This window comes from Rhinolophus sinicus, linkage group LG05 (genome assembly GCF_036562045.2).
Source record: "Rhinolophus sinicus isolate RSC01 linkage group LG05, ASM3656204v1, whole genome shotgun sequence".
Taxonomy (NCBI): domain Eukaryota; kingdom Metazoa; phylum Chordata; class Mammalia; order Chiroptera; family Rhinolophidae; genus Rhinolophus; species Rhinolophus sinicus.
This window is the reverse complement of record NC_133755.1, coordinates 166597674-166617657: the sequence shown is the minus strand read 5'-3', so window position 1 is coordinate 166617657 and position 19984 is coordinate 166597674. Positions and strand designations below refer to the sequence as shown.

General features: G+C 37.4%; 1 protein-coding gene across 2 annotated transcripts in view; it reads left to right on the top strand.

Annotated features, from left to right (window-relative positions):
* SHPRH (SNF2 histone linker PHD RING helicase) overlaps positions 1-19715 on the top strand; it is a 74486-nt gene extending 54771 nt beyond the window's left edge. The window contains exons 26-30 of one of the 2 annotated variants that reach the window (XM_019744488.2): positions 9537-9629; positions 10332-10418; positions 11131-11309; positions 16532-16612; positions 17764-19715. In XM_019744488.2, coding sequence (XP_019600047.2) covers positions 9537-9629; positions 10332-10418; positions 11131-11309; positions 16532-16612; positions 17764-17860 — 537 coding nt within the window. In that variant the 3' untranslated portion in view covers positions 17861-19715. The remainder of the gene's footprint in view (positions 1-9536; positions 9630-10331; positions 10419-11130; positions 11310-16531; positions 16613-17763) is intronic. The other variant, XM_019744489.2, reaches the window with a different exon arrangement.
* The last annotated feature ends 269 nt before the right edge of the window (positions 19716-19984 follow it).

The window sequence follows — 19984 nt, the reverse complement described above, 5'->3', positions numbered from 1 at the left end:
GAATATTTGAGAACTTTCTTTTCATATAAACAGCCATTACATGTTATAAGCAGAGAAGTATTGTGATCAGATTTGGACTTTTAAAAGACCCTTCTTGCTGCAGTATGGAAATTAGATTAGCAGGAATACAAAAGAAACAGTAGAAAAAAATAAGACCAGTTTAGGAGGCTACAGCAGTAGTGATGGTGGCTTTGATTAGGTTGTTGGCAGTGGCAATGGAAAGAAGTGGATATATTCAAGAGATATTTAGAGTAAAGTTAGATTAGCAAGAGAATGTTAGAGGGGTGACGAAGGAGATTTCATAGGTGACCCCTCCGGTTTCTGTTGTGAAACATCAGGTGGATAATGGTACAGTTACTGATATAAAATATGTGGATGAGGGGGACATTTAGACATACTACATTTGAAGTGCCTAAGACATCCAAGTGGAACTATCTAGCAAAGTGTTACTATGTGGAGCTGGAGATGTGAAATCAGAGTCATTGGTATATGTGATCTTTGAAGCCATGAGAGTGAACGAGATTACCTGAGGAAAGAAGCAGATGTTCGCTTCAGATCAGGTCCTGCAGAACTCTATAGCTCTTTAAAGGTGGAACAAAAGGCGAAGAGCTGAAAAAGGAGACCTAGAAGAAGCAACTGGCCACGGAGGCAGTCCGGGACAGCGTGCTGTGAGTGGAGGCCGCGGGGAAGCTGCTTCGGTGGGGAGGCAGTTACCAGCCATATTCAATGAGGCTAAAGGCCGTTCAGCTACGGCATGGACTGATTGGCTAATGAAGGTCATTGATGACTTTACAAGGAGCTCTTCCAACGGAAACCTAGAGGCAGAAAGCTCATTGGGAGGGAATGAGGAGTGAATAGGAAGTGACTAAGCAGAGAGAGAAAATGCCCAACTCTTTCATAAACGTAGTTGTGAAGTAGAAAAGGGAGAGTTGTAAGCAGGAGATAACGAAGTACAGAAAGACTTTGTGTTGAGTTGGTGTTTTTTCTTTTGGTGGTATTTTGTTCAAGATAAAAAATTCTTGAGCATGTTTACTCTCCAGTGAAGGATAGATTGAAGGTAGAGGAGGGAGAAGGGATAATCTATAAATATCTTGTAAAGTCATGGAGAGTGTTGATGTAGAGAGAGAAAGTAGAGATCTCATTGAAATTAAGTAACGGGTGAAGGTTGGGCTGTGGAGCAAAGAAGCCTAAGGGTAGGTGTTCTTAGGAGAGTACAGGAGATCATAGTCATTTGCAGGTATTCAGTACTCCAGATGTGGCTGCAGAAGTGGGTGACGCACGTGAGGTGGTGGAGAAAACGTTCTAGAAGATGAGCAGTGAGACCTCCATGTTGAATGGGTTCTCCGAGTGGACAGTATATAGTATCTCGACTTGGTTATACTTTATCCTACTCACCACACAAAGAATGGCTTTCCTTCTCAGTCCTCCTCTCCCCCTTTCTTCCCACTCCCGCAGTTCCTCTCTCCCTTTCCTTCCCATAAAAAGATTCTTTCTTAGCCCTTTCTTCTTTCTCTTCTATCTCTTCCTCTGGCTGGGGCATCCCGAGGGCCACAGATGGCCTTCGTAGCTAAGAAGGGCTGCTGACTCTGAGATGCAAGCATTCACAGTACAGAGAACAAGCATGAGAAGGAACTGCTGTGTCAGGCTCCATGCAGCGAGGTTTAGGAAGTGATTGCTGTGGCTACCAGTAAACAGCACGGCCTCTGTGAAACGGAGTCACTGAGCTCGTCCAGCCCACACACCTGTTTATTCTATGGCAGCTTTCCTGGGCACCAGGAGAGAGATTAGGGCAGTTACATTTGTTGTCCTGTTGGGGAAGGGATATCAGTGTACAAATGTGTTTATTATGCTCTGATTGAAGAACCCAGGAATTAATGAAGCATCTTATGAAAAACAAAAGATTACAGTATTTACTAAAATTAATTCCTCTTTTGTCATAGATGCATATATACTTGTATTTCCTTTCTATTAACTGCTGTGTTTCCCAAAAAAAATAAGACCTAGCCTGGCCATCAGCTCTTTTGAAGCAAAAATTAATATAAGACCCGGTCTTATTTTAATACAATATAAGACTGGGTATAATATAATATAATATAATATAATATAATATAATACTGTGTCTTATTTTAATATAAGACCGGGCCTTATATAATATGATATAAGACTGGGTCTTATATAACACAATATAATATTAGACTGGGTCTTATATTAATTTTTGCTACAAAAGATGCATGAGAGCTGATGGTCCGGCTAGGTCTTATTTTCGGGGAAGCACAGTACATGACTGAATGTCGTACCTATTATGCGTGCAGGTTTTATCCCTCTTCCACATTCTCACCTTGCTTTTTGCTGCCTTTACTTTTGCTTCTCACTGCGTTTTCTGGCACCATTTGTGTCTGCCACTTCTGCCTCCTTGTGCCTGTCCCCTTTTCTTCTGTCATGTTTCTGCCCTAGTGTCTGCCACCTTCTCTTTGAATTATCTGCTTATTGTTTTCTCAGACTCTCACTGCACTTTTCTGACGATCTAAAACTCTCCTATTAAATGGTCATATCATCTATCTTGGAGTTGAGGGAGGGATCGGACAGAAGGTAAAGCGTGCTCCATGGGAATAGTGAAAGCATAATTTTGAAAATTTGTCAATACCAGTTCAAACTATTCCTAAACTTAGGGCGTTTTTCCTTTTATTGTTGATTAGCAAATCTCTGATCTTTGTTAAACAAGCCTGAGAAGCAATTTTTTTATTTCATTAAAATTTGTGTATTATATGAAATGCTATTCACTCTGAGCAGTATAATATAATTTATAGTGCTTTATTATATAGCTGATCTCGGATAAAAGATATTTGGAGAACATAAAAATGATATTAAATAACATAAGACATTTTTTCTACAGATTTTTCACAATGTAAGGAATTCTATTGACTGACCATAGAAATAAAACAGACACTGAGATCACAATGTTCTCTATGGTGGATGCATTTAAGTTAAAGACTGTATCCACCCAAATGCGTGTGACAGTATTCCTAAATGACCCTTGGAACCTACTGCGCATTTCACAAAGTAAACAAAATTCCCCTTGCAAGTTCTGACAACTGCCAGGCATTTTGGACGGTGAAGTAGGCCTCCTGGCAGAACATATGCCCCACGTGGCATGTTCTCTGTGTCCTAAGTTTGGCTGGGTTTCACACAAAGTATTTTTCTCAGTGGAAACCCTGACCCTGTAATGGACAAGCTTCTTATGTCATGAGAAGTTTCTGTCCAGGAGAAAATATACCACACGGATGTAGCCACAGCAGAACAGCTTCCTTCCTGCCATCCCACACACAGGCACAATGCTTCATCTTCCCACTTTTGAGGGTCCGTTCGCTGGCCTGCTTTTTAAAATAAAGATTTATTTTGGGCCCCATTCCCATAAATTTTGATTCATTAGATGTGGGATCCGGTCCAGGAATCTGCATTTTTCACAAGTAAATCTATTGATAATAGAGATGTTTTATGCAGTCTTTTCATAGAGAAAAAAATATACTGTGTTTCTGCATTCAAACTCCCAGAGAAGCCTAGAAATACCGTATGTCAAATTCTACTACGTGTAGAATCCTATTGCTTCCTTTCTTGTTTTTGTTTTTGTTCAGTTGATTCAAAGGTGACTCATGTCTTGTCTTGTACTTGACTCAAGTCTGTCTTGTACTTTCTAAATATAATTAAAATAAACGTGGGAAAAAGCTGGAAAATTATGACTGAGTTTAGAGTTGGCATAAAATAATTTGGTAAATATATTTAAATATACTTATCTAAATATTTTATGTAAAATACTTGTACATGAACATTAATAGCAAATTTAAAATTCAATTGTGTACTTTTGTTATAAATGTCATGAGTAAATACAATAGTAATTACAAAAAATTTATTCATTGGCCAAGTTATCACTTGCCAATGAACTGTTAGTCTAGTGTTGAAGTTAGCAATAGTTTGCAATCAATTGAACATGCCATGGAGACTTCTAAGAAATAAGCCATAAATCATCTTTATGAAATTACCTTTATGAAGAACTTACACTTACACTCCATTAAAATGTGGAAAGGATGTTGTTTCTTGAGGTGGGGACTTATTCACTACTGTGTCCCCAGCATCTAGGACAATGCCCGGCATATAACAGTACTCAGTAAGGGGGTGGGTGGATGAATGGATGGATGGATTGAATGGTATTTACATATAATATCCCTAATATTACATATAATATTACATATAATATCCCTTTGGGTCCAAATAAAATTTGAAAATGTTTGCACTTACAACTTATCTCTTTGAAATCCTTATGCAAAGTGTTTAAAAGAACAGGGTAATATTTGGTGGCCTTGTGCACTTCTAAGATTTCCCACCGCCTACGTGGAGTTTCCACTGAGCCTTATTTAAGTGACATGTGAATGCTTAACGAACCCAGCACTTGCCCCAGGGGTTTGCTTGAAAAGTATTCCTGCTTCATGAGACAGTCATACAAGCTGCATACTGCACTAAGCTGTATCTGTCACTACCAACGTGAGTTTTTAGCATGGTGAACAGGTGCAGACAGAAATAATACAATGTGAACAGGTCTTAGCTGAAAGTACTATGGTCAACAGAGACACATTGAGAGAGTTAGCTTTACTGCAGAAAGAAAAGTGCAGAATAAAAGTAATGAAAGTCGTAAAATACTAAGACAGCAAATGACTTCCTCTGAACTGAGCAATAATGGGAAACATTCAAATTATTTGCAACTTACAAACCACCAAGGAAACGTAAAGAAAAATCTATTACCTATCACCAAGTTATAATCCAGGTGGTCATATTACTGATTAGAGAACATAGTTCTCTTTTAGGAATGGGGAGAACTAAGCTGTGTAAATTTGCCTTCTTCTAAAGTGATATTCTTCAGCGAGATGAATCCTTAAAATATCTCAAGACCTTTCATTCTCGTAGTATGTTTAAAAGATTGCAAAAATAAATCCAAGAAATAATTGGAAGATTCAAATATGACCTTTGCTCTGTTTCAGAGGTGATTGTCCCGCCTCTGATAAAGCTGAAACTCATCACCTGGCAGGTAGCACAGTTAGGCATCCATTTGACCCTAGAGCAGCAAGAGCCACGCAGGAACAATAGCGTGTAGGACTAGCCTAATGCCGTGGTTAGAAGACCAGTTCACTGTGATCAGCCCAATCTCGATTGTATCATTGAGCTAAGAAGTGTAAAAACTCCGAGAATTACAGGCCTCCCAGCCATTCCCCTAAAGCCCTGTTCATCTATAAGGGCAGACAAAATGTATATTTATATGTAGTAGAAATAATTCACACAAAAGCATACAATGTAAAGTAATGCTGTCTTCCGTTATCCCTTCCTTGCCCTGCCACCATGAGCCATTTCTGTTTTTAGTTACAGAGATCACCTACGTGACTTTTCAATAATACATATAAATTTTATTTCTCAAAATACTAACGTTAGACAATGTATGTTCACTCCTTACTTTAAAAGATGAGGGAATTACTGCATCTATTCTTCAGTCTTTCTTCTCTCTTCCACATGCTGATTTGTGTTATATCATTTTTATAATTTTTAAACATTCACATTTTATCTAATTATAGACATGTCTTCCGTATCTAGAGAAAATCAGTCAACAGTATATACAATATTATAATATAAATAATATTCACTGCAGAACCCAGTGGGGTTTGCTGACTTTGTTAACTTCCCCTGTAGCTGCTGATGGGTAGGTGGAAAAAAATCAGTGTTGATCAACTGAATGAGATGACACCATCCTCCAACTGATAGCTTCTTTTAAGAGCAGTTCCAGTGATTTTACTATAGAATACTAAACACCAAACCCACATACAGCCTGCTGTGTGTTAGGTCAAACCCCATCTTTCATGACTGCTCTTATCTGAGTCTCTCTAATCTTTAGAGGTGGAAGAGCTAAAGATTAATTGCAAGATTTTATTTGCCTGTTGTTGATCATTCTGCATGATTAAAAAATATGTTGATGTCACCCCAATAAACTTTAATTAAAAAGAAAAAAAATGTTGAAATTTTTTAATTGTAGTCTAACCTTTTATTTTTATTTTGTTTATTCATTTGTTTTTCTCAGTCATGTTTGGGATCAAGAACACTAAAAGTAAATGTTAATTTTTCTACATTAGATAAACTTATTGCCTATGTACTATGTTCAAAGGACCATGCCAAGCTCTAGGCAATATACAAGTAAATGCCATTTGATCCTTGTTTTCAAACAATATATCGACTGGTGAGTACTCTGAAGTATGATATAATTATCATATGAAATTATACTAGATAGAACCATGGCAAGGCAATTAATTGAAGAAAAGCTAGTCTTCTCCCAAATAAAATTTCTCATCTTTTTCTTATGAAAGACAAATTTAATGTTAAGCACAGAAACATCCAGTAAAATAATAAAGTTGAAGAATACTTACCTTTTAAATCCAGATGCAATTCATCAAGCATTTGTGAGTTACTGTAATATAGCACTTTTGCTTACATTATTGTGTTTACCACAATTAAATGTGAACGACTATAGAGGTAGGAAAATATTTACAAAAAAATTAACATGTACAGTATATAAGAAATCCTACAAATACATGAGAAAAAAATAAGCCAGTTTTTTTAAAATTTCAAAGGATATGAATAGACAGTTCACAGCAGAGGAATTCTAAATGGCCAGCAAATGATAGTCAAGCTCACTCTTAGGAAAATGCAGTTGGAATGAAAATTTGGTTCTTCATTCCACCTATCAGATTGGCAATAAGTGGAATTGTAACAAGTTCGCACAGATTGGCAATAAATGAAATTGTAACAAGTGCGCACATGTTATCAATTTAACTGTTGATAGCTAAAAGTTCTAGTATTTTAGAGGGCAGTTTAGAGAATCTACCAAAATCCAAATATCTACAGTTTCTTTAACCTTTGACCAACAATTCTTTGAAATGCCTACCCAACAAAAATATTTACACGTGTTCCCAAAGCTGTAGTCACTGAAGTATTGTTTGCAGTGGCAAAAAGAATGAAATCAATGTAAATGTATATTAATAAGTAAATAATAAATTGTTGTTCCCTAAATATTTTGCAGCCATTAAAGTGAGATAAATACAAAGGTCCTACATGAAAAGATTGCTAAAATACAATGTTAAATGAAAAGCCATGTTATAAAATGTTTGTGGGTTGTGTGTGCATTTTTATGTAGGCTTCTAAAATGCATAAGGTCCAGCAAGATAAATGCCAGATTCTTAGTGGTGTTTAAAAAGGTTGGGGCATAAAAAACAGGTGTAAATTTTTAATCCTGTATATTTCTACTAGCTTAGTTGTCCCATAAACATATATTGCTTTTTTGGAGTTTTTTGAAAGTTACCAAAAAAGTGCTTGTGATATATGTAGGACAGAAACCAGATCCTTACCTAACTTTATTCAGTTTCTCTGCAGTTTACTCCTTTTCTGTGTTGCCCTTTAGATAAGTAATCGTTTGTTGTGTATGACACTTTCTTTTCATTTAACAATAAATTATGAATTCTTATGAAGATAGATTCCTAGAGACAGTGGATTTTCAACGTAGCACCTTTGATTTGAAGCAACATTTTTAATGATAATTTATAATAATTTAAATGTCTTCAGTCTAAAATATGAAATCTTTTGTCTTGTAGAAACTGCCTTAACGCATTGGTCTAACATAAGGATTATGCGTTTATTGGATTTGTTTTAAAAAATTATGCAGGGAATGCATACTCAAACAAAGAGCCACAGCTGCATATGGGGCACCCCCTTCTTTCTCCATTGTTCTTGTTCTCGGTAGCCACTTGCTGTGCTTCTGGAAGAAAAGGGTATTTAAGGTCGTCTCACTGCCTGTGTGGGTTCTGCCAAGCAGAGCTTTGGATTTCTAGACTTCCTTTTCTTTCATGGTGGGAAGTGACTGGACAGGGACCAGATGGTTCAGAACTGTGACATTTGGAAGGCGTCACTGAGAGCTACCACTGAACTGGCTGGACTTTGATAAAAGGGAAGGTTCTGGTCTTTTCCTGCATAGAATTAGCACTCCAGTTTGGAGTGTTGCTTATAAAAGATTGTTCTGTTTTCTTTGTAACTTTTATAAGAAGCAGCTTAATAAATTGAAGGGTTCATAGTTATCCTGGTATTTCATTTGCATATCTTTTTGAAAATAAGACCTTGCAAGGGACATGGCTGTTTCTGTCTAAACTCCTAAATGATCACTTTATGCTAATTTTCTGTTTTATTTGAGATAATTTTGCTCTTGTTAAAATAATTTTTAGACTGAAGTAGCTTCCTTATATTTTTTAGCCTTTCAAATATAATCCAAAGTCTGCATGTCCAGAGGAATACATGTAGAGTCAGTATTTTAATACAAGAATTTTGAAACTTTCCCATAATTCTGTCTTGCTAACTTGAAATTAGTACAGCTTTCTTCCTTGTTTTGTTATATTTTTACGTTTGAGTGTCTTTTCATGTAAAAGTGATGAGGAGGGGTGGTTTGAGAAGAGTAATGCTGCTGCGGGAATATTTTTATGTTTTTGATTAGATCTGCCCCCCTTGTAGAATAGTCTGCCATTATCGTGCTCATATGTAATGTCTCAGAAAGATAAGTTATTGAATGTCTGCTGTTTGCCAGGTTTTGGTCTAAATGCTTTGTATGCATTTCTCATTCAACCATCACAACCACCTTTGGAAATATTAAATATTATCATCCCTGCTTAACAAAAGGGGAAACTAAGGCTTACAAAGGTTAGAATCTGACCAGTGAGATGCAGAACTGGCAATGAATATAGAATTGTCTCACTCAAAATCCTACACCCACCTCATACCATCTACCAGAGCATTCTAGGGCATAGTAGACAACTAAACTTTCTCAATGAAGGCTGTAAAAACTCTTGCTTTATTTCTTCATTTTCTCATTTCTCCTTTTTTTTTTCTCTCTTATTTCCTTACTCTTCTGATGGAAATGGTTATGCAAAAAGCACTCTTTAAGTATTTATTTTTAGCTTCGTGTAAATCTGCTCAGTTTCAGTGGATGTCATTTGTACCTCTGTCATTGTCCTTCGAAATGCCATTGTAAGGAAGGATTCTTCGCAGACTGGATCCTTCACTGTTTGCTTGCGTTGAAATTTTGATTCATTGTATTCTTAACATTTCCAGTGCCATAATGTCTGAAGTGAATGGTGGTTTTTGAATAAAAATTCTGACTATCTTAACAAAATTTTGTAACTACAAACCTAAACACTTAACTGAAAAGAATCTTATCTTCAGGGTCATATCGCTGGATGACTTCCTGGTGTGCTTTTACATTCAGTTCTCTCAGAGTGTAAATTCCATAACTTCTACAATTTCAGGCTAAAGGAAATCTCCAGCAAATACAAAATAAAAACGGATAAACGCGTATGTACCTGTCATAATAGTTTTGATAATAAAAGTGTTTTATATTGGTTTTCCATCCCATTGTTTACTAGATTTTATTTGGTAATAATGTGTTTTCTTCTCCGTTTTCAAAGGGCAGCCATTCTACAAAAGTGGAAGCTGTGGTCAGAACTCTGATGAGGATCGAGCTTAGAGATCCAGGGGCTAAAGCGCTCGTTTTCTCAACGGTATAATCAGTATTTCCCTCCTCAATATTAACACAGACTGGCTTTCTCTAATCAGTTTATATCTGAGAACTAATTTTAATGTTTATTATAATATAGGTGAGACTTAGAATTACTGAGAGATTTTTGCCTGCCAGATTTTTTTTTAATGTCTATAGGAGAGAATTATTTTTAGAGAAATTTGATGGTGTTCCCACAAGACAATTTCTTTAGCTGCATTTCATGTTTTCATATTAATTTTACTTAGGGATTTTCTTATGTTAATATTTTTTAATTGGAATCTATAACCTTGAAAGTCTCATTTCACAAATGAAGTTGGTTGTTTAAGAATAAGAAAAGGAATCTACTAAATAAAGTATTGAGAATATTGAGTAAAGATTCTAGTTTTCAGGTTTAAAAGATAAGTGACCACATCCATTAAGCAGTCCACTATTTATTTTCTATGATGTTTATCTTAATTCACTTCTCAAAGGTGCTCGTGTTTCTTACCCTATCTATAACCATCATTTGATTTAAAAATAGAAAAGAAAAAACACTACCATTTCAAGATAGAGCTAAATAATATTGATGGTACTTCCTTTAAAGATTTTGCTTTTGTGTTTACTTATTTCTGATGTACAAAAGTTATTTTGATTTAGTTCCTTTTCAAATTCGCTATATGACAGTTATGTGTAACTATTTTCCTATTGTTTTATGTGTTCTTAGTGGCAAGATGTGTTAGATATTATTTCAAAAGCTCTCACTGACAACAACATGAAATTTGCACAGATCAGTCGTGTCAAGACATTTCAGGTATGTCAAGAAGATTTTACTCAGGTTTTCTGAAGTGGATTGAGTGGCACATTGAAATGTCTGTTAACCCACTTGCCTTTATTGTCTTGTGTCTCGATTAATTATAAAATTAACATTCAAAAGCAAAATAGAGAAACTAGTTATTTTCTTTCTATTCAGTTATACCGGTAACAAGATTCTTCTCACTTGAGGTCCATTTCTGACATACCTTTTGAATGGACAGGGGTCTCATGCTCCTGGGTTTAGGTTCTAAAGACACTGCATCAGGCAGAACTGCATCTGGTCAAATTGTCCTTGCATCACACTCGGCCCAACGACAGGTGCACACTCTAAGAGACAAACACACACATAAAAAAAGACCAAGTGAAAATTGAGCAGACTTATGGTTCTTGCCTCATACTCACTAACACATTCATCACTTTCTCTCTTTTTCCTCTAAGCTCACATAGTTTATTTTGTATGCATCATACATATGGATCTTGTGGTTCCACTGTATATTATAAATAACAAGAGACCTTATGTGACACTTTTCCTCATGAAGTCAAGCAACAAGTTTACATTGTCTAAAATTGGTAATTTTACATTTAACTTTCTTAGCTATTGCATTTCACAATGATCTGGATACCGTTAGGCATAATGAACACGAGCTATAATATACTGCTTTTATTTTTAACTGATCCAGCTAAAATGAATATGTACCTTTCTTTTTTAGGAGAACCTTTCAGCATTTAAACATGATCCACAAATCAATATTTTGCTGCTGCCCCTGCACACAGGTTCTAATGGATTAACTATCATTGAAGCGACTCATGTTCTCTTGGTGGAGCCCATACTGAACCCTGCCCATGAGCTTCAGGCCATAGGAAGGGTGCACCGAATTGGACAAACCAAGTAAGGACTTCAATTAACATCCGTCCTGATTGCTTCAAGTTTCTAAGATACAAATCAGTGTTTAAACTCTTCATCGTAATAACCTATTCATTTTTAATTTCTTCCTTATTTATTACATGTTCAAGTATTCTTATTTGACCAAATGACATTTTCAGAGATTTCCAACCCTTCCTCCCCTCCAAGCAACAAACCCCCAAATTCTCCCAGATTTTGGTCTTCCTTCTGTCACAAACTACCCTGATCACTTCATCAAAATTTCTTAAAATACTTACGATAACTGCAGAGTTGAAAGCATCCATCATAATTCTGAGAAGAATTGATTTTTGATTGTTCAGGTAGCCTGTATTTAAAAGAAGGCATAATTCATGCATGACCAAAATTAAATATCTGCTTTTTAAATTCTTCCTCTTAGGAAAAGATAGTCCCCACCCCCCAGGTCCCTTCTAAGAGATAATTAGATTAGATTGAGGTCCAGAGCAAACCTAATAGTGAATATTATGTAGTCCGTACTACTTCTATTCAAATGTCAGAATGGGCCGTTATCCTTTATAAGGCCTTACTTACTTGAAGTAATACCTTACTTCAAGGTATTAGATGCCTTGAATGTTTTTGTTTTTTTTTAAATGTATCCATACTAAGGTCTCAAATAAATAGTGATTGAGCACCTACTCTATGTTGGGCATTGGCTGGGTACTGAAGATGCAAATTAAGACAATCTTTTCCTCCAATGAGGTCACATGTAGTACAAGAAACAGATGATTAAACGTATCATAGTAGAGGGTGCAAAAATATAATGAAAGTGCCAGCGTAACAAAATCAGGAATGATCAGTTTGAGCCCTAGAGACTCAGGAAAAGCTTCATTAGGTTGAATCTTGAAGAAATAATTATTTCAAAACTGGGCTAAAACAAAAAGTGGTGTTCACGCAGCCAAGAGAGTTCAGAAACACAGGAGATAAACAGCGTGGTATTTCTAGGAACTCTATGGAGTTTGCAGTTGCTGGAGTATAAAATATGAGAAGAGGGCAGAAGATGACGTCTTTCATGCCATTCTCAAAAATATGGACTGCTCTGTAAGCAACAGCTGAGAAAACAAATGGTGGCTTTTAATTTTAAGCCAGAGAGAGACATGTTCACCTAACAAACCCTTAGCAAAATATGACAAAGTAATATAATTGTAATAAGTGCAAGGTTATACTAAGGTACTGCCACATATCATTTAAAATGCAGTTATGCCTTGTTAGGTTGGTTGGGTTTTTTGTGTGTGGTTTTTGTTGTCGTTTTGTCTTATATTTTTAAACATTCACTTCCTGTCTCATCAATGTTTTCTAACGCATACACTGGACTCTTCTCAGACGTAAGGCCACAAGTCTAAAAAGGCCATATAACACTACTTGACAATCCTACTACACTTCCCTAGTAAATAGACTGTTCTGCTTCCTGACAAAAATATCTTAAGTCTCCTGCATCTCCCTCATCCCTACCGACAAAGTCGCCTCCCAGGGAAAACAGATACAATCAGATTGGAAGGACCTCTTCTTCCCATCACCAACTTGAACAGTCCACCTGGGTTGATATCTCCATATTCATTCAATAAATTTTTATTGAGCACCTTCTGTCTGCCAGGTACTGTTCTAGGTACTTGAGATGCCCTCATGGAGCTAAAATTCTAGTTGTAAGGGTTAGAGAGACAGATGGTAAACAATAAACATAATAAGTAAAATCCGTACTGTGTTAGGAGCTGGAAAAGTAGTGAGGAGGGTGAAGAGTGCAGGCAGCTCTTGGGACGGCATGGAAGGTCTTACGGAGAAGGTAACACATGAACAAATAGGAGAAGTGAGAGAAAGCCATGCAGATATGTTCATCCATAGGGAAGAATGTCCAGGTAGAGGTACACTCAGTACACAGGCCTAAGTCAGGACTGTGCAAGGAGCCGGAGTTGCTGAATTAGAGTGAGCAAAGAGGAGAGAAACAGGAGATGAGGTCAGAGGGCCTGGATGGGAGGCGGGGCGGGCGAGGGAGGGGGTATTGTGTACGCCCAGGAGGCCATTGGAAGGCTTTGAGCAGGGGAGTGACGTGATCTAACCTAAGTGTTGCAAGAACTGTTTGAGTGCTGTGTGGGCCTGCGGGGAAGGGAAGCTAGGACGAGTATAGGCAGGGAGACTAGTTTAGGAGGTTAGGGCAGTAATCCTGGTGAGAGGTGAAGGTGACCTGGACCATGTCAACAGCAGGGCAAATGTTGAGAAAGCATCAGCTTCTGGACTTATTTTGAAGGTAGAAGCAGTAGTATTTGTGGACAGACTGGACATGGCATGTGAGAGAGTCAAAGTTAACACCGTGGTTTGGGGCCTGGACAACTGGAAGGAAGAAGTAGCTTTCCGTTGAGCTGGGGAAGGCTACACGGGGAGTATATTTCGTGAGGGAAAGACAGAACTTTATCTTAGATACAAGTTTGGTATTTTTACTAGACATCCAAATAGAGATTTCTATCCCGTAATTGGGTATAGAAGCCTGGAGTTCCGTAGAAAAATCTGGGCTAGAGAGATACATTTGAAGTCACCAGCATGTAATGGTATTTTTAAGTCACGAGACTGAATGACTTATCTAGGGAATGCATGTAGATAGCGCGGCGGGCCAAGAACTGAACTCCAGAGCACACCCAGGGTAAAGGCTCTGGGAGAGGAGGAGGAACCAGCAAAGGGACAGATAAAGATCAAACAATGCAATAGGAGAAAACCAAAGAGAGAGGTACCCTGGGAGCCAGGTAAAGAATGTAACTCAAGGAGGACGATATGATCAGCTGTGTCATGATCGCCACTCTCAACATGTCAGTAAGGTAAGGATTGAGAATCGATCATTAGATTTAGCACCGTGGAGATCAAAACCAATTGGGGTGGAGTGGTGGAGGCAGTGGCCTGATGTGAGAGTAAGAGAATAAGATTGTATTTATTTATTAGCACACACTTATGTAACAGAGAGAGGTGAAGTGTCTTGTCCAAGGTCGCATGGCAGTAAAAGTGGTGGCAGGTTGCAAACAGCCCTGCTGCCTCCAGAATCCATGCTTTTAGCCACAATGCACGGTCTCCTCTATATAGCCGGTAGGACGAGTATTTTGAGGAGTTTTGCTGCAAAGAACAGAGAAAAGGAAGAGAGGGGGGTCATGGGAATTTTGTTATAGTTTTGTTTGTTTGTTGTTTGTTTTCTCTTTTCGTATAGGAGAAATAATAGGACAATGATTCATTAGAGACAGAAAAACTAGTGAAACAAGGGAGTGGGGAGAATGCTGGAACGATGTCCTTGAGTCGGCAAGAGGTCGAAGCCTTATGTAGAGACTGGTTTCAGGGAGGAGCACGGATAGTTCATGTGCAGTAATAGGCAGGAAGACATAGTGTATTTCTTCCCTTTTATTACAGTGGAAGAAGTGTCCCTTTTCTTTCAAAAGCCAGCCATTCCACTTGTCCCATCCTTTCTCATAGTCTCAAGGATATTCCTCTTCTCATATATCCCCACATAAATATGTTTTAATATTATCTATCTTTAAAAAACAGTCATTCCCTACATTCTACCTGCCCCTCCACTTCTTACCTTCCGCGCTCTCTCGACCTTTCTGGTTGGGTATTTATTCCCACCTTGCCACTGAAGTGGGACTCCGAGTGTCATTAATACCTACGTCTTTCCATGGTCCCTGCGAGTTATTTTCCTTCTGTCTGTACCCCCGAGTTGAGCTCATCCACCATTCGTATGTGGTGACTGCCAAATGTCTTTCCCCCGGCCCACACATGGCCCTTTAGCTCCTGTCCCACAGGCAATATCCAGTTCTGTCTCTGCACATGTATCTGTGGAATCGGCACCTCCCTTGGGTAGAAAACTCAAGATTAACCTGGGCAAAACAAAGCTGTATTCCTACTGGACTCCCACCCCACCCCCTTCCCTCCCTTACAACGTGGCACTGTCATCCACAGTTTCTTAGACCAGAAATCCAGGACCCTTTCGTATTTCTCTTTTCATACCTCACATCCAAACCGTCCTTTAAGTCTCTACCTCCAGAAGAACTCCAGGTCTCCTGACTGCTTACTGTCTTCGCTGCCACCATGGCACAACCCACCCTGTCACCTGGCCGACTGCAGAACTTCTCAGTTGGCTTCTCTGTCTCCACTTACGCTGCCTGACAGCAGCCAAAGGATTGCTGAAGTGTGATCAAGTATAACTCAAATCATGCATAAAAGCCACTGATGGCTTCCCATTTCAGCCACAATATAATCCAAATTCCTGCCATGTCCTACAAGATCCTACATGATTTGAGCTGTGCCCACCTCTGGAATCTCATTTTCACCTCTCCGCCCCTCATTTACAGTATGCTTCTGCCGTGCTACCCTCCTTCCTGCCCCTTGAACATTTTAAGCTTGTGCCAAGCATGTTCTCTTCCCAGGCCTTTGCGTTTATTTACTGTTTCTTTTGTTTGCATGCTCTCCCACTCGTTTATGTAAAGGCCTCACTCCCATCAGTTGTGTTTCAATTAATACATCAGCCTCCTCCTGGCATTACCTGTACCTCAATTAGGGTTTCTAGACGGGAATTCCCGCCAGTTCTCAGGAATTTTTTTCGCTTTCCCGTTCCCGAATCCCAAGAAAACTTGGTCAGGAAATTGGCAAAATTGGCTCCTTTGAACCCAGTAATACCCACAATGGGAAATAAACGTACTATTCACAATGTATCTCTTAGACATTTTTCCTATTTGTTGCTAGGGTTTCCGGGCGGGAATTGCCACCCGTTCTCGGGAATTTTTTTTCACTTTTCTGTCCTGAATCCCGAGAAAAGTTGGTCGGTTAATCGGGAAAATGGGCTCCTTGAACTCAGGTGGTTGGTAGTATCAGCTGTCACTTTGTGGAAACGATTCATGGTGGAGAACAGAAAACAGTTTATAGATCAGGATTCAGGAGTGAGAAAGCAAAAAAAATTCCTGAGTATGGACGGGAATTCCCACCTGGAAACCCTAACCTCAGTACATCATGCGTGTGTTTACTGCATGTCTGCCCTCATTAGAATGTTAGTTCACGGAGATTAAATTGTTGTAGTCACTGCTGACCACCCACACCCCCAGCACCTTGGTTAGTTAGGACCTTGGCTACCAACTGACTGATGAATATAGAGCATATAATAAATGGAGTTTGTTCTCATTTGTCTTAAGACGTTGTTAAACTTACCATTGTTACATATCTTCTAGACCCACTATTGTACACAGATTCTTAATTAAAGCAACAATAGAAGAAAGAATGCAAGCAATGCTGAAAACTGCTGAAAGGAGGTAGGTAACAATTTGCTCCAAGTCAATGAAGAAGTTTTCCTGTTTATAGAAGGTTGCTTCAAACTTCTTTATTGAGATAACCACCAAGTCGACCAAACGATAGAAGGGCAAATACTTTTTAAAAACAAGGTATGACATTTTACCTCCCAAAAATTTTCCAGTGAATGGTCTGGACAGTCCGTGTTTGACTTAATAACACAGGGATTGTAATGTATAAAAATATTTAAGCTATCCTACAGGTCTTTGCCATGTTGGATTACTTTTTAAATGAAATCTGTCTTCATGCCCGACCTAAAAGCCTTATAGTCTGACATCTGTAAAACAGAACCCACAGCACTGCTTTGTAGTTTGCATGTGTTAGTCACACGCAGGTAGGAAGAGCTGAACTTAGCACTCGGCTGGCAATTGTGGCGTTAATTCCAAAGCAGAACAGAGCAAAGAGAACAGAGCAGCCTGAATTTTAAAAACTCAACTTTGGAATCATAAAACTTCCTAATATGTATTCCATAATTTATTTTCTTTAAAGTCATTTTGAAAATATAAACGAACGCCTTGACCTCCTGCATCCTTGTGAGATAGGTATGATTGGAAGATACTCACAGTGTGAGATGGTTTCCTTAGAAGGGATTATTTCCTCAGGGGCACTGTGCATGGATAGCAGGGAAGCAATTTGAAACTGGAAATCGTCTTCCATTGGTGGTTTAAGGAAGGAAAGACACTACCACAAGAGTTTTTTGCCTCAAACATGAGGCTTTTGTTGTTGATAGTGTTTCTCTCTGTAACAGAATTCAGCATACTATTTAAGCTGCCTCAATAAAATAGTAATTAGAAGAACTATTGAAATGCTCTTGAAACAAATTAACTTTGGATAGTAAGAAGGCAAATTGTAAGGTGAGAGCCTTAGCAGCAGTTGGCAGGCTTTTGTTTGTTTTTGCAGAGCAAAAATATTTTATAACAAAGCCTGAAAATAATATATACAGCTGTTCAACTAATTTTAACAAGATGTAATAATGATCACTTTCTTTTGCGAGTTACTTATGGCACAGTCACAAAAAGTTAGGAACTAGAATTTAAGACTAGAATATATGACAAGTTTAATCATTTGTTCCTTGGGGTTTCTTTCTGACTCGCTCACCTGGAAAATCCTGCAGTCACACAAACTCGTCGGTGAAGCATTCAGAGGCCTCTGTGTTGACCGTGGCTGACCTGGCAGACCTCTTTACCAAAGAAACGGAAGAACTCGAGTGAAGTCCACTTGATTCAACCTGCAAACTTTAATGTATTTTAAAACTCATAGCTTGTAGATCAAAGTTATAAGTAAAATATCCAGTAGATGTCAGTACATACTATTCTTAGTTGAATTAATTTCTTTCTTTCTTTCTTGGTAGATATTGAGTCCTTTTCAATATACTTTCCAGAAGATCTATAAAGATTTTTAATTTTTCACTCCTAATAAAACATTTATTTTTGTTCCAAAGATTATCTATATTGGAGGAAATTAAGAGAGGTAATGTGTACTTTTCTTTTGATAAGTTCAGTCTTAAAAAGAGTTGGAATAAGAAAGAAAGCAAGCTAGCCCAGTTTTCTATAACTTGTTCTATTCAACCAACATGAATCTCATTTTCGGAATGGCCTTCAGTATCTTTAGCACATGAGTCACCAATTCTTGTTAGTAATATTTTAAGTAGATGGGGAATTACATTAACTCCTAATTATTTAAGTAGGTTTATACTGTAACTCCATACATAGTAACTTTAGAGTAATACAACTCCTAACAATAAGTTAATATTAGACAATGATTTCTTTTCTCTGTATCTTGCTACAAAAAAAGTGAAACACTGATCACTTCATGTTTGTATTACATGTTAAGTGGTGTCAGTGTAAGGAGTTAACTTTAAATTGCATTTTTCAGTATATTAATGTTTACCTTAAAATTAAACTATTTCTGTACTTTTAATTTTTCTTATTTATTTTTTTATGTATCTTAAGATTGATGTATCTGTAAATACTGCAATTTTTGTAATTTTAGTTCTTATCATTATAACATGGAAATATGGCAGGCTTTTTTAAAATCATTATTATACTGATGTCTTCTTTCTTTTCCTTTCCCATGTTCTTATGTAGCTAGACATTTAACCACTGATATCTAAATTTATGATAGGGTTTGTTATTTTCTTCCACTAGTACTTCTCTCAAGAACTAGTACTTTATCTTTGGAACAAGAGAATGTCATATTTACATGAGCAAATAATTGCAAGTGATAATAACATAGTGTTTCTTCTTCTGTGAAGAATTAATGGACTTTGAAATTTCTAACTAAGGAGGAGCTTATTGTATCCTAGCTGTTCGATGCAATACAAATGTTCTTGTTTTGTTCTGTTTTCTTTGAGCCTTCAAAATTTTAGTGACCCTCAGGACTCATTAGCTTCTCCTTAGCTACCCAGAAAACCATAATAGAAACATCCCCTGGATCACATTTGTCCGAGAGGCTTTGGTGCTTAGTTCAGGTGCATTTTCCTATTCTAGGTTTGACATAATTCAACTGAAGAAAATACACACACATTTTTGGTGCTTATTCTTCAGTTAAAGGAGATACACATTGATTCTTTTATATGAAATTAAACTGAGCTATTAATTTTGTAGCTCTTTAATGTATTATAAAGAGCTTTCCTGTATATTCACATGTTTAATTTGCCCAGCAGTCCTGTGAAATTGATATAATCAACATCATTCCTGTTTTAAACGTAGAGAACTGAGGTTCAGAACTATTGAGAAACATGCCTATGAGATGTAGCAAGTTAAATACTGAAGCTCAGGTACCCTGACTCCAAATTTCACATTGTTTTTCTAACTCATCTGTCCTACTGAGATTCAGAAGGTCAGTGGTTGTAATTTCATGAGAATATTTCAGTATTTCTGTTTGTTTCTTAGTATTCCTTTCTGAGCTAAGTTTTAGGGAAAACAATTTGATATGCTTCAATTTTGTAAAAAAGAAAAAAAGCATATATATATAAATATGCCTATCTGTATTAGAGGGAAAACTGCTCTTATTTATTTCTGTAAGCTGTCATCAATTAAATAAATATTTTAGTGGAAGTTGAAATTTGGGGATTTATTTAATTTCTGAGCCATAGAACATAACAATGTGGTTGTTTAGTTTTTTTGTTTGTTCACTTTGGCCTCTCAACAAAAGATGTCAAAATCGTTTATACTACAGAACCCCATATTTTACAGCATTTGTTATTTCTTCAAAATGATTGTGGCAGTTCTTTCAAATAATTGTTCCAAACAAGTACAGATCTAACCCCCATGTCTTCTTGGCTGCAAACAAAGGACTTTTTTGTTTCCTTCTTCCATCATTTTATATTCTCA